A 14,700-nucleotide genomic window follows, 5' to 3' on the forward strand; every position below is an offset into this window, starting at 1 on the left:
CCAATCTGCTATTGGGCAAAATACAAGGTTTTGGTACATGCAAAGCTGTCTACAGCTCAGGAGCCTTATACTTTGTATACCCAGCAAATCCCTGCTTTAGGTCAGTATAAAGATAACATCTATTATTATTCTTACAACAACAACAACAACAACAATGACTATAGCACCTGCTCTTCTTGAATCCCCCCCCCAAAAAAAAAAATCAAAAAAGAGAAAAATGCAGCATACCGGTCATAGTCCATAACAGCGATGGAGAGGCTGACTTGGTCCACATTCTCTGGAGGGATGTCAAAAACGATGGCCTCACTGTATACTGGATTGAGAGTGTTTTTCTTTGTAGTTGTTTTTCTCTTTTTCAGGCGCCGACCATCGCACATCAGGGACACTTTGACGTATGGATCTGAGATAACAGGAGCAGAGGTCAACACAACTGGGTAGGAAGACACCAACAGTTCCCACGTAGAAGCGAAGGAAGCATTTGGTTCCGCCACGAATGCAGAGGAAGCTGCCTTATATGAAGTCAAGACATTGGACTATCTAGTTCTGTCGACACTAACTGGCAGTGGCTCTCCAGGGTTTTCAAGCAGGGATCCTTCCCAGTCTGAGCAGGAGGCATCAGGAATTAAGTCTGGTGCCTTCTGCACGCAAAGCCTTTCTCATATCACCATTGTACACTAGCTGATGTGCTCAACAATAGCTGCTAGCCGTGATAGCTATGTTCCCACATCCTTGTCAGAGACATTATGCCTCTGAATACCAGTTGCTGGGAATCACAGGTGGGCAGAGTGCTCTTGTACTCATGTCCAGCTTGCAGGCTTCCCACAGGTATCTGGTTGGCCACTGTGAGAATAGGATCATTGGCTGATCCAGCAGGCTTGCCTTATGTCCTTGTATTCAGAAATGACACCCAGTTATTCAGGGTGGTGAAAAGCCCAACATGGCAAACCAGCTTCAATGTCATTTGGAGTGCAGATTGTCACTCTTTTTGGCTGGGATTCAATCACATCCTGGCAAATTCCAGTTGCTTAATTAAAGTGGATTTGGTGCTTTTGTGAGACCACCTCCTTGAAAAAAATCAGACTTTTTTTTTTTTTTGCAAAAAAGAGTGATGGGAAAATGCACTGGAATGTGTGTGATAATGACTGTGTGGTGCAACTTCATATAAGCTCCCCCCAAACAAACTGAATTCTTGGTACTGTCATAGACTGGCTAGATGCAGAGGAGCGGTGGGAGGCACCAGCAGGGCAACCCCCAGGAGAAGAAGGTTTAGATGCAAGCAGCACGCAGCTACCATGGCAACAGCAGCAGGGGGGCAAGGGTTGGTGAGTAACGCCTGGTTGCCTAAGGGCAGGCCCGAGCTCTGCCAGTCTGAGTGCCTGCCAGTGTGGCCCCACCCCCGTGCTTCACCACTGCCACCTGCGCGCCAACCAGCATGGCTGAGAGGGAGGAAGGGGGAAGGCGTCGCCACTGCCACCCAATGAGGAGGGAGGAAGAGTAAGGCGAGAAAGTGCCTCCCGGGCTCTGTTCACCCTTTGTGGGCTCTGTGTGCGCTCCTCTCTGCCCAGTCCAGCAGGGGGATGCAACACTTGCCCCACCCTGGGTGACGGCAATCCATGCTATGTCACTGCAGAGTAAGGTGTGGCATGAGGACTCAGAATCCCAGACAAAACTTGTACTAATCTGCACCAAGACAAGCGGAAGAAAACACGGAACAAATGCAAGTGTGGATAGGCCCTCAATTCAGCAAACTAAACAGAACATACTTCTAAGTATGTGTGTACAGAATTGCACCCTAAAGCAGCTGCAAAATGCACAGAAGCTGTCATAAGTTAAGAACATTGCTAATGGTGTTTGTTAAGAACATTGCTAATGGCGTTTGTAGTGCACTAAGTGACACTTATCAGGAATATGTCAAGGTCTTGGAATGAGGAAATAAAGCACATGATGGTATTCCTTTGTTTGTTATCCTGAAGCTAAAATGACACAGAATCTCACACATTGTTTAAACCCAAAGCAAACAGAGGGAATGTTTCATCTGGGCAGAAGAAGGGTGTCCCTGAGTACTTTTCCAGCTCAGAATAATCTTCCTCAATCAATCAATCAATCAATCAATCAATCACCAATGTAAGGAAGATACAGAATTCCTCTCTCTCCCTTGAATCTTTTCCCCTGCTCAAGAAAAAGCAGCTTGGGGGAGGCAATTTTGAGCTGCGGGTATTGGGAAATGACAGGAAAGGAGAGGGCTAAGCAGTTGCTTCCACTCAGACTGTCTTTAGTTTTGCTTTTTGTTTCCAAAAGTGAAAGAAAGAAACATAAGAGATCCACGTATTGTTTAAGTCTCCTCGTCTGTGAACTCAAGATCAAATGCCCTGAAATCCTGATGGTAAGAGCATTTCCCCAGAGAGTCATCACTACCCACAGGTGAAGCTAAGCGAAAAGGAACATTGCACTTACCTGATGAGCCAGTGATGTCCATAGCTTTAAGATTTCTGCATTTGATGACTGTGAGGGTCATCCTCCCTGCTGTTGGCAAATAACAAAGGGAAAACATGATCTCCCCCAAATCTATGCTTTCCTGGAAAAAACAAGCACAAACAAAATCATAGGTTAAAACAGGGATGGGCCACATTCCTTCACGGGCAACCTTCTGGGTGGGGGGACCTCCACACCAGTGGTGGGTGGGGCAAGGGGCAACAGATGTGGTGAACATCAAGGCTGAGGCTACTCAGCATGCCCCGATTCTTGATCTTGTGTTGAACACCTAGGAGTTCATGGACTCCACTGATGGCAAGAAGCCTGAATGCCTCCAAAATCCTGGAGTTCTCATTGAAAGGAGGAAACTGCTCCTGATGAAACAAGAAACTTGGATAAGCACCAGAGAACAGGGGCAAGGCCAACTATTTCTGGGTGATTTGTAGTAGATTAGCCAGGGGGACGCCAGGGCTTTCTGCTTCCTCCAGTTGTTTAACATTGGCAGCTGCAAAAAGAACCTGCGGGGTGTGTGTGTGCTAAAGTAGACTGCTGAAAGAAAGGTTTTCATGGGGGAAACCAGAAATGAATATTTGGGTGAAATGACTCTGAGCTCAGTTTTGGCAAATAATATAAAATTTCTGTGCTGGCCACATGAACAGATGTACCCTGCTCCTTAATTCTAAGTGTACGTCTCATCTCACCCCCTACACCACTATTTTTGCACCTGGTTTGGGCTGGGTGTTGATGATTTAGTAAAACCCCAAGGTAGAGCCCACAGGTTTGAAGGCTGCAAACCTTAGATCAGTGCTGGGGGCCTGCTTTGCCTGTAGAAAGGCCCAGGTTCGGTCCTTGGCATCTCCAATCAAGTGGATCATATAGAAGTGGTGCAAAATAATAAAAGGTCTCCACCTGAGACCCTGGAGACCAGGTTCCATCCAGAGTAGGCTGAGCTAGCTGGATAACTACTCTGACATTTGTTACTAAAGCTACAGAGAAAGCTTTGCTTGCTGCACACAGCAACTCTTTTCCAGCTGAAAGGTTGGAGCTCTCAATCCGAGCTTCTTTTTTCCTGTGAAGCGGCAAGGTTATTATTTAAAATTCTAAAAAGCAGTTCATTACCAGCAAATCAGGATACAGCCACAGTAAGCCACACACTATAATTGGCCTTGTGTGTCTCGGAGAGCTGAAGGCACTTGTACTAATGTCAGAAGGCAAGAACAGCAATAATGTTCAGCTGCATGCGTATTAGCAGGTCTCTAACGATAGTGTTCTATTTTAGAGGACAAAAGTCTTGCTCAAAATGAAGCATTGGATGATCCTTGAGGCTCTGTATATATAGGGTATGATGGCCTCACTCTTTTTGCATGCTGGTGGTCCATTATGATATTTTTAAAGAACCATCAGATGTAATTTTAAAGGCTTGCAGTCTGAAATATTTAATGTAATGCAGTATTTACTTAAGTAACAGGCGTATCAAAGGATATGGAGAAAGTTGCAGTGTGGCATTGATTAAAGTTGAAACCCTGGCCTTTAAATGAGTAAGCACCACTGAATTAAATGAGACTTACTTCTGAGTAGACTTAGCAATGCACACTTAAATTCACAGCATTAGGTTGGGCTGACACCCATTTGTATGTTCTAGAATAGGCATATCAATGTGGCACCCATATATATTTGAGGAGTGCTATCCATAATGAAACTCTCCCTTTCTTTTTGTGTAGCGTTTTCTCCATATTCAGTTCGGTGAAACACTGATGTAGTATCTCAGCGATGCTTAGAGCAGTGGCTGGGAACCTGTAGCTCTCCAGATGTTGCAGGACTTTATTTTAAGAATAACTGAAGAGCAGCTCTTGGTGGCTACTGGTTGGCACTTGTCATTCTCTGCCTCCTTGAATGCCCCAGGCACAGCTTTGTTTCAGGGCATATGTATGTGGTGGTGTCATTTTAAAAAGTGGTGGTGGTGAGGGACGCCATTTTCTCCCCCCAAAATGACACACTGCCTTCAGCCTTTGAGGGTAAAGGGGAGAGGGAGGTGGCCATCAGTTAGTGATTGCCAAGAGGGATGTCAGCTAACTCCCATGAGAACTTGGGACCAAAAAAATTCAAGCATCCTGATTTTGATCAGCAGGATGTTGGAGGGTATGTAATTGTAATTATTAATGGAACTCAAGGCAGCAAACATACAAGGGCTAAAAGAATTAAAACATCTAAAAACGTAATTTAAACAATTCCAGACTGGGACAGATCTTTGTTTAAAAGGCTTGTTGAAATTTCATACATTGAAATGAATGGGCATGACTAACTTAGGTCTATTCATTTCAGTGAGTCTGCTGTGAGTAAAACCAAGTTGTACACAACCCTATTTTTTGTATAACTTTCTAAGGTTCATTCTATGGCTTTTCATGATATTATGTTGTACCCATGGCCCATTTATTTCCTCCTTGAAGATCCGTGTGACATTAATGTATTGTTTTCTTTCTAGATATCTAAACTGATTTATTAAAAATCATTATTTCAGGGGCAGACATTTCTAATGTGACCAGAAAGAGATTATCTCCATGCTACACACATCCTGCTTCCAATGTGTAAAGAGCATCAAGCTCTTTGACTGCCTCATGAAAGAAGGGTATTTTCTTTCATGATGGACTCCATGTCTGTCCATTCTCATTTGGTAAAGTCCTTCACAACCTGCAGCTGAGAAGCCAAAGGATGGTGGGACATTTTTTAATGGTGGTGACTGGTTCAAAGGTAATGAAACAAAAGTTAGGAATAGATGATCAGTTTTCATAGTGGGAAAGAGGTAAACAATGGATCCCATAAAGATCTGTACTGGGATCTACAAAAGGTGCAGGAAAATGATCAAGGAGATGGACAATTCTTCCATGAGGAAAGCTTACAGTAGTTGGAGTTTTTTTTGAGCTTAGCTGGGGAAAAGGTGAATAAAGGGAACCATTTTAGGGTTGTATGAAATTACGTATATTGTGGAGAAATTTGGTAGGCCTAACAGTTCTCCCTCTGTCATAATACTAGAACCTGGGGTCATCCAATGAGTCTGAAAGTTGGGAGATTCGGGACAGACAAAACAAAGTACTTTTTCACACAATACTTCTTCATGGTGTGGAGAAAGTGGATAGGTATAAGGATAACTTACTACTACCTTGAGGTATGCATTTTAATACCAGCTGCTGAAAGGACAGGAGTGGGAGAGTGCGATTGTTTTCATGTCTTGCCTGTGAGCTTCTCAAAGATATCTGGTTGGCCGCTGTGAAAACAGAATGCTATCTGAACTAGCAGGATACTTATGTTCTTATCTGAGGTAGGACAGGGCTGAACACTCCCCTCCCCAACTGTAAAGTGCAGGATATTTACCATCTTTCTATCTGGCAATTATTGATGTGGGGAAAGTATGCATCTGAATCTTAGTATATTGGTGAAATGATCTTTGTCCTACAAAGTACAGTGCTGTTGAATAATAATTCATTATGTTTTTATATCACGTATCACATTTTGAGATATGCTACTTACTGCAGTGGCACAATGGATGTCTTTCCATACTGTGGCCTCTCTAGAGAGATCGGAGACCTCAAAAAAGTTATCCAGAATGACTTCTCCAATCATATCGTGTCTAGAAAACCTGTCAAAATCATATACACTGAAATGTAGTTTCCTGTTGCAAAGTTGATCATAGGCTACAGGAAACTGAAAGGTTTCATTGAAGGCAGGGTTTAACGTCTTTCTGTGAACCCGTGTCTGAAACTTTTTTTTCCTGTCTGGAAGAAGGTAGATTTTCACATAGGGATCTGATGTACCAGTGAAGTCTTTAGCTGGTAGTTCCAAGGCTTTGACAATGGTAACCAAAAGCATCTCATTTTCATAATCATACTTAAGGGTAAAGTTGAGTTTCCCACATGTTTTCACATCCTCTTTCTGGCCTTCTGAATCCACAGACTTCTGTTTATAAAGTTCCGGTTTTATCCTTCCAATGCTGGTAGTTGTCTCCCCTCTTTGTAAAACAGGATCTGTCCCCATGTTAAAATCAATGCTGGACACCTGCATTTGCCTTGGCAAATGTCTCCTGAAGGAATTGTGCCTGCATGCGCAAAGACAAAGAAATTAACATTGATAATCTCAAAGGGAAAGAGAATAACTTTCATATAGCTAAAAATGAGAGGAGTAAATCAACCACTCACTTTTTTTTTTTTTAAACCACTCACATTTAACAAGTTTCCATTATTGTTATAACTCTCTGGAGAGACCAATTACTAACAACACTAGGTAATCCAGGAAGATAATTCAATGATTCAGTTCAAGAAGAATGTTGACAATTTGGAAGACAACAACAAACAACAGCAGCAGCAAATACAGAGGAGAGCTACAAAAATGACAAAGGGTTTAGAAAGCAAATACTATTTGATAGACTGAAGGGAATGGCCATGCTTAACCTAGAAAAAAGAATCTTGATGGAAAATGGGTACCCTATTTCTGGTCAGTGTGTATTACAGCAGCAAACGGCAGAAATGAGTGTCAAGTTGCTCAAGAGAGGTTGAGACCCATGGCGGAGACCACTGAGGAATGCTGATATGTGAGAGCAGGGGTCAGCAAACTTTTTAAGCAGGAGGCTGGTCCACTGTCCCTCAGAGGAAGAATGAATTCCTATGCCCCACAAATAACTCAGAGATGCATTTTAAAGAAAAGCACAACTTTTACTCATGTAAAAGCACCAGGCAGGCCCCACAAATAACCCAGAGATGCATTTTAAATAAAAGGACACCTTCTACTCATGTAAAAACACCAGGCAGGCCCCACAAATAACCCAGAGATGCATTTTAAATAAAAGGACACATGCTACTCATGTAAAAACGCGCTGATTCCCGGACCTTCCGCGGGCCAGATTTAGAAGGCGATTGGGACGGATCTGGCCCCCGGGCCTTAGTTTGCCTACCCATGTGTGAGAGAATGTATTGGGCATAGTCTGTTCCCACCTCACAGGCAATTGTTGGCTGCTACAAATGATAACCATTACAAGTGAATTAACCAAACAAGATCTCCAGGCACAAGGGTGAAAACCTGATTTTTTTTTAAGGGGGAGGAATAAGTCCTGCCCTGCATAATCAGTCACATGACATGGCATGCATACACCATTTGAATGGCAATGCCCATTGACTTGGGGGGGGCAGCCCCCTCAAGTATTTTATTGGAGTGTGTGTGTGTGAAGAGACCTTGGCCCCTAGGAGCTGGTTCCTATGTCCAGGGATGATGAGAGTTGCAGTTCAGTGACATTTAAGAATTCTGGGTCCAATTCATTGAAAGATCAAGCTTTGGTAAGAAGATGGCTATCCGTATTAATTTGAAGCATTTCCAGAGACTTGATTGTGCCACAAACAGTGGCGTTCCTAGCCCCTTGGCTGCCCGGGGCGGGAAGCCAAGAGGCATCCCTGGGGGACGGGGCGTCATGACGCACGCACGCGCGGCGACGGCCCGGCTTCCCCGGGGGCGGGGCATCACTGTGTGTGCGTCATGACGCACGCACACGCGGCGACGCCCCGCCCCCGGGGAAGCCGGGCCGCCGCTTCGGGAGCCTCGTCCGTGCACCGCTGCTGCTCCCGGGGTGACGGAGGGAGCGGCGGCACGTGGGAGTGGTGGGAGGGGCCGCCGCTTGTCACCCCACACGCCGCCGCTCCCTCCGTCACCCCGGGAGCAGCAGCACCGCACACACCCGCCTAGGGGCAGCACGAGGGGCGGCCCGCCCCCACCCTACGACGCCCCTGGCCACAAACCCCACAAAGCTCTGCTGGTAGCTTGATGGTTAACAGCCTTAAAAAGAGATGAAGCCTTTCTTTTTTAACATGCAGAAAAGGATGAGAATGGAAGCAGGAGAAGATTTTCCCTAAATGTTCTTAACACCTCATTCTCCACCCCCCTATTGAATTTAGTCAAGATTATTTCACCTCTATAAAAGCTGAATTTGGCAGTCTGCTAATTGCTTATGTACACAGAATGTAATGTCATTAAGAGGCATTTTGTCTGCATGTCTCCTGTTATCCATGCATGGGGAAGGTAGCTGTACCTGGGCAGCACTCTTCAGGTTCTCCATTTTTAGAGTGCACTGAAATAAAGAAGAGACCCAGCTGTGACACTCGCTCTTTCATACCGGGAGTACAAATTGTCCATGAGGAAACTATTGTGTTGTACTTCATGAAAAAGCACTCTTTCCATTTACACCCAGAGTGTCTGCTAAATGGAAAACCCTCAAGTAGCCATCTTTTGTTGAACAGGAATGTCAGACTGAACTAAGTGGAACCCGCGCAGATGTAAGCCTGTTTACTCCCACTGTCTCTTCATCACATTTCATCTGAGCACTCTGACTACATTCAGATGCAACAATCAACTGTGGTTTATCAATATGTAAATGCACTCTGGGCTTATGCACCCATTTCATACTCCAATGATACTAAGGCAGTGAATACCCCATTTCTTCTCCCCAACAACAACCCTGTGAATTAGCTCAGGTTGAGAAGGAGCGCATTTAGCATCCTGGAATCAAATCTATATACAGTGGTATCTCGACTTACGAAGATAATCCGTTCCGAAGGCGCCCTCATAAGTCCTTAACTGCTCGACCGATTGCCTTCAAATTTGGACACAACATTCCTTGGCCATATGGCAAGGTTCTTAAGTACCTAGATTGCAAAAATATCATACCTTTCCCAGGTAAATCTGTGAATTTGTGCCAAAAAACAGCGCCCTCAAGTGGACGTCAAAGACCACAGGCTGTTATATATTTCAGAGCTTACAGGGTTAAAACTGCTCTGATCACATGACATGCTGTTTTTCTGTTTCTGTTTCTGTTTCTGTTCTGCTCTGCCTGGAGTTAGCCATGCGTTCCCTTTCTCCCGGGTTGTTTGTGCTGTAAATAATAAAACTTCTAAATAAGGAAGAAGCCGGCTCCTGAGAGATTTATTGCTGCAGCTCCTTTACACACAAACCATCTTCCTGCTACATGAATGACTCTGAAATAGCTAAAATTGCTCTGCTAACAGCCCAGAAACCGGGAGGGGAATGTAGCAAAGCTGGACACCATTGCTGGTTCTGGGGAACCAACCCAAGTTTGGTAGGCGAAAGCAGGGTTGTGTGCACGGGGGACGGAGCTAGCATTTTTACCGGAGGCAGGCAGCATTTCAAATGGAGAAACTGTGGGGAGGGAAGCGAAAACGGGGTCTCCTTCCAGTGGGGGGGGGGGTCAGGCAGCCCAGGAGGAGAGAGGAGAGGGAGGGAGGGGAGTCGTCAGAGGGAAGCCGCGCACAAACTAAAGAGAGAGAGAGAGTCCGTGACGAGGGAGGACAGGGAGGGGGGGAACGGGAGAGGAAAAAACAACAGGTGACGGGGAAGTCTCAGGGCTGTTTCCACAAAATGAGCCACAGCAACACGTGGCCGGGTCTACTAGTATGTAATATTATTAGTTTAGTTATGTCTGTTTGTATAGTCAGGCTTGTGGAGGTAGCTAGGAGGGCTTTATCCATCTTTGGTTGAAGATTTCCCACAGGCATCTGGGTGGCCATTGAGAGAACAGGATGCTGGAATAAATAGGCCATTGGCCTGATCCAGCAGGCTCTTCTAATGCTCTTATGTTCTATGTTTTGTGTGACTGCAGAAGCTGCTGTTTGTCCAAAATGTAGCTCACAAACTGGGCCATAGAATGTTGAACCTATGCCAGCTATGTTTGTTGTCTATTTCAAGTAACCAATTTGAAGGCTCAAACTGAAGGGCTCCTTTGAAAAGTCCATGACAGCCCAGGGCTAGGTTACCCCCAGGGCCATCGTTTGCCATATAACCCTGACCAAGCCCTGAGAGCGGCATGAGAGGGCCTGCCCTCTGTCCCATCCCTGCTGAAAATATGATGGGCAAGTACAAGGGGTTTTGGGGTGGTGGCACTCAAATGATGGAATGAAATCCCTGGGGAGATAGAATCACAGAAGGTGGAAGAGACCACAAGGGCAATCTACTCCAAGCCCCTGCAATGCAGGAATCTTTTTGCCCAATGTGGGGCTCATACCTATGATCTTGGGAGAAGCAACAGGCTCATTCTCTTCCCATTTTCAGCCAAGTGGAAAACATTACACTCTGCTGTTTTAAGTTATATTTGTTTAGCCTGTCCACTTTTAGCTTTTACTAATTAGGATTCTTTACAAATGAGACCAGCACTAACATGATGCAGTGTGGTGTGTTCCTGTTCACTCTTTCAGTCTCTCCATCATGGTCCATTGTACTCAATCCCATTCCCTCTCCCACCTGATTTTCCATCCTCCCCCCTTTACAGTCAGGTGCTGAGCAGACCCTCTCCTCATTGGGTCTAATTTTTGGACTTCTGCAAACTTAACTGTTTCCGAAAGCCTGTGGATGCTTACCTTTTGTGCATGGACAGTGCTATTTTCACAACATAAGCAACACTGGGACCAACACTAGGGGGGGCCCTGGTTGCCTGGGCCCCCACAACATGGGACCTTGGAATCGATGTCCGAGGCCCTGTCAGGCTTCCAACGTGACTTCCGGTAGAATCCAGAAGTCATGTTGGAGGCCTCATGAGACCTCTGACATAAGCTCTGAGGCCCCGCGAGGCCTCGGGAGCACTGCTGCAGCACTCTGACATAATGTGACATCATGACGTCATGACGTCACATTACTTCGTGGGTGCCATTGGGCATCCATAATCTGGGGCCCAAGTCAGCACCCTTGAGAAGCAACAGCATTCATGTCTGGACATTGGAATAATGATGATGATGATGGTTATTATTATTATTATTATTAGCAGCAGCAGAAGGCAATCTCTGAGTCTGAGCCATTGTAATGGAACAGGTAAAGGTAAAGGGACCCCTGACCATTAGGTCCAGTCGTGTCCGACTCTGGGGTTGCGGCGCTCATCTCGCGTTACTGGCTGAGGGAGCCGGCGTGCAGCTTCCGGGTCATGTGGCCAGCATGACTAAGCCGCTTCTGGCGAACCAGAGCAGTGCACGGAAACGCTGTGTACCTTCCTGCCGGAGCGGTACCTATTTATCTACTTGCACTTTGACGTGCTTTCGAACTGCTAGGTGGGCAGGAGCTGAGACCGAGCAACGGGAGCTCACCCCGTCGCGGGGATTCGAACCGCCGACCTTCTGATCAGCAAGCCCTAGGCTCTGTGGTTTAACCCACAGACAGACTATAGATTAAAATGGCGAAGGTCTTACGATTGTCTGTCTTTGATGATGATATGGGAGGGTGATTCAACTGCCATCTTCAAATATCTGAAGGGTTGTGAGATGGAGCAAGTTTGTTTTGAGCTGTTTCAGAGGGCAGGATGTGAACCAATGGATTCAAATTACAAGAAAGACTAAAGAAGAACTTTCCAATGGTCAGAGCTGTTTGACAGTGGAATGGACTCCCTTGGAACTGACTCCTTCATTGGAGGTTTCTGAACAGAGGGCCATCTGTCAGGGAGTCTTTAGCTGTGGGTGGCTGCATTGCAGGAGGTTGGACTAGATGGCCTTTGGGGTGCACCTGATTTTATATTGCCATAGTCATTTTCAGCTGCCCTGTTTTTGAAACAGTAACCATACATCTGTTCACCCCTTGCTTTTTCCTTTCAAAGGAATGTGAGATGTCTTTTCCTAGCTGCCAAATGCGCCGTTAAAATTCAAAACGCCCATTTCAAAATACAGAATGATGTAATCACTAAATTGCAATCTCCCTCTGCCATACCCTCCCATCTTTTGAAGTGCTGCAATGTTATATATGCCACTAACAGTTATTCCCAGTCGGGTGTAATGTAAAGTGGCACTTTCGCTCTAGTAAGCCAATGTCCTGATGCCACGGCACTTTGCACGGGTTCCTCCGAGTCACAACATTTCAGAGATAGGGCTAATTGATGCGTTAATTATTTAAATGCGTCGTCGTTCCCATGGCAACATGGGAATGCTTTTCCGAGTCTGCAGGAACAATGGGCCTTCATGTGACTGCTTCGCCGAAGTATCAGAAGCTCGGCCAATTAGGTAGCTGGGATGCCGCACCGTTAATGGTTCACACCTGCTGCCCTGTTTTCCCAGGCTGGTGCAGTGCACTCTGATTTTGTTGTACTGCTCGGGGCACTGCTTCATCTCTCTGGCTCCCCAGGTGAATTAAAAAATGCAACTTTTGCCAGCATTTAGATCCTGGACTACAAAAGCTTTCAGATACCTGGCAACCTGGTTAAGGTTGGAAGCTCATAGAATGGCAGAGAAGTTTCAATTCAGACAGTGGATTATTTTTTAATGGAAATTCGCTGCAGAGAAGCAACGGAAGAGAAAACAGCCAGCTGGATTCCTCCAGCAGGTTCTGTGCATCCCTAGTCACCCTCTACATACATTTGGAGGCACGCAGAAGACTAAATATAGTCAAACTGCCCCCACCCTTATTCAGGAACTTCCCATCTCTTCTCAGCTCCCCACTGTTCCACAACTGTCCCTGCACCCGTCTCCCCTCCCTGCTCTTGCAAGTTCCATAGCCCAAAAACTTACTTGACAAATCTGATCTAGGAGACGCAGAGGTTCTCAGAGAGACAATAATGTCTATGGTAGATGGGTCTTCAGTTTGCTTGCTTAGGATGGACCTGGTGGGAGGACTTCTTGACCCCACATTTTCTTGGAATCAAAGGTGAGCACTGCGACCCACAGCATTTTCCTTCAGCTTCATCTAATTTGTTGGTTGTGCAAGGTAGACACACGGACTCAGTTTTGGATGCTCTGAACCAGCATGGGAGCTCAAAACACCCACTTATATAGAATGTTGCGCCATTCACAATTTGAGATATTTCCCCATAGAGTTCTCTGTTCCCGTGCCAGTGCATGTATATTGCTGATGGATCGTTTTCATGGATTTCCAGCTTACCTTTGCAGGTACCCTCCAAAGCCATGTTAAAACAAATCAATAAATTACAGCATAACCCCCCCCCCCCCCGATTTAAAATAGCAGTTAAAGCAGATAACAGCTGCTTATTTATTTAACCGCTGCATCAAGTGATGACTTCTGTCTGTCCATGAGTCACCACATGCTATTAGCCAAGTGATGAGACACCAGTAGTTGAACAGGCATGTGTGAACCAGGCATTAGGTCAGGCACAGGCAAACTCGGCCCTCCAGATGTTTTGGGACTACAATTCACATCATCCCTGACCACTGGTCCTGCTAGCTAGGGATCATTGGAGTTGTAGGCCAAAAACATCTGGAGGGCCAAGTTTGCCTATGCCTGCATTAGGTCAAAGACAGCCAACATGGTGTCCTTAGGATGTTGTTGGACTACAACTCCCATCTGCCACATCTAGCATGACCATTAGTTAGGAATGATGGGAGCTGAGTCCAGCAACAGCTGGAGAGCACATTGGTTACCTCTGCATTACATTGATTTCCATTCAGCTTCAACATGTGTAGAAATGCTTGAATGAGCGATGACTTAACTGAAACATTGACCTGGAATGTCTCTGTGTTGCCTCTGTGTCTCTTTCCCTAATTCAAAACCTGTTTTCTTGTACTTATAGAAATGGTAAGATTCTCACTCAGGAACTCTGGAAGGAATCTCCTTGATTGGTTAAAGCAATCAAGTCCAACAAGTAGAACATATTCAATTTGCCTTGCTGAGCCCTCGGGTAAACCTTCAGCACCCCCTGAGAATATGTGTTATTTGGTATCATTTGTTTTTAATCTTGGTTTTCTAATAGTTGCCATCCATTTTGATTTTCATTTAATCCTTCCTGGCTGTTCTATTAAGAGCAAGGACAAAGAAGTTCAGACAATTTGCCATTAATTATGGCTGCAATATTTTGCATGTTATTGCTTCTTCACCTCTTCACAAAGCCCGAAAACTCATTTTAACCTCCCCACCATTCTTTTTTTTTTTTTTTAAATGCCTCTGCTAGTAATTGTATCTGGAAATTTTCCTTCCGTCTGGGTCAGGCTGGGGCTGTAAGTGGCTGAACCTGAATTCTGACATGGAAGGGTCTCTGGGGTCAGAGTACTAAGAAAGTCTTGCATCCAAAAAGCATATTGTATTATTCAGTTGAGCAGTTTCAGTGCATGCCTACGCTTGGACCCCACACTTCTAACCCACATTTCAGGATTGCACAAGGAAGAACAGAGTTAAGATCCACTCCAAATGCCATGGCTTGGTCTGTACAATAGGAAAACACAGATTGTGAGAAAACCTAATTACATCAAAGCTGGA

At 45.4% G+C, this 14,700-nt stretch overlaps 1 protein-coding gene across 2 annotated transcripts in view; it reads right to left on the minus strand.

The window, feature by feature from the left end:
• Positions 1-14,700, minus strand: part of SYT10 (synaptotagmin 10) — a 34,093-nt gene that overhangs the window by 2,819 nt on the left and 16,574 nt on the right. For both annotated transcript variants that reach the window (XM_033163308.1, XM_033163307.1), the window contains exons 3-5: positions 5,998-6,562; positions 2,455-2,575; positions 229-400 (exon numbers count right to left, since the gene is read on the minus strand). In XM_033163308.1, the coding sequence (XP_033019199.1) occupies positions 229-400; positions 2,455-2,575; positions 5,998-6,562 (858 nt within the window). The remainder of the gene's footprint in view (positions 1-228; positions 401-2,454; positions 2,576-5,997; positions 6,563-14,700) is intronic.

The sequence above is a fragment of the Lacerta agilis genome, chromosome 10 (assembly GCF_009819535.1).
Source record: "Lacerta agilis isolate rLacAgi1 chromosome 10, rLacAgi1.pri, whole genome shotgun sequence".
Classification (NCBI taxonomy): domain Eukaryota; kingdom Metazoa; phylum Chordata; class Lepidosauria; order Squamata; family Lacertidae; genus Lacerta; species Lacerta agilis.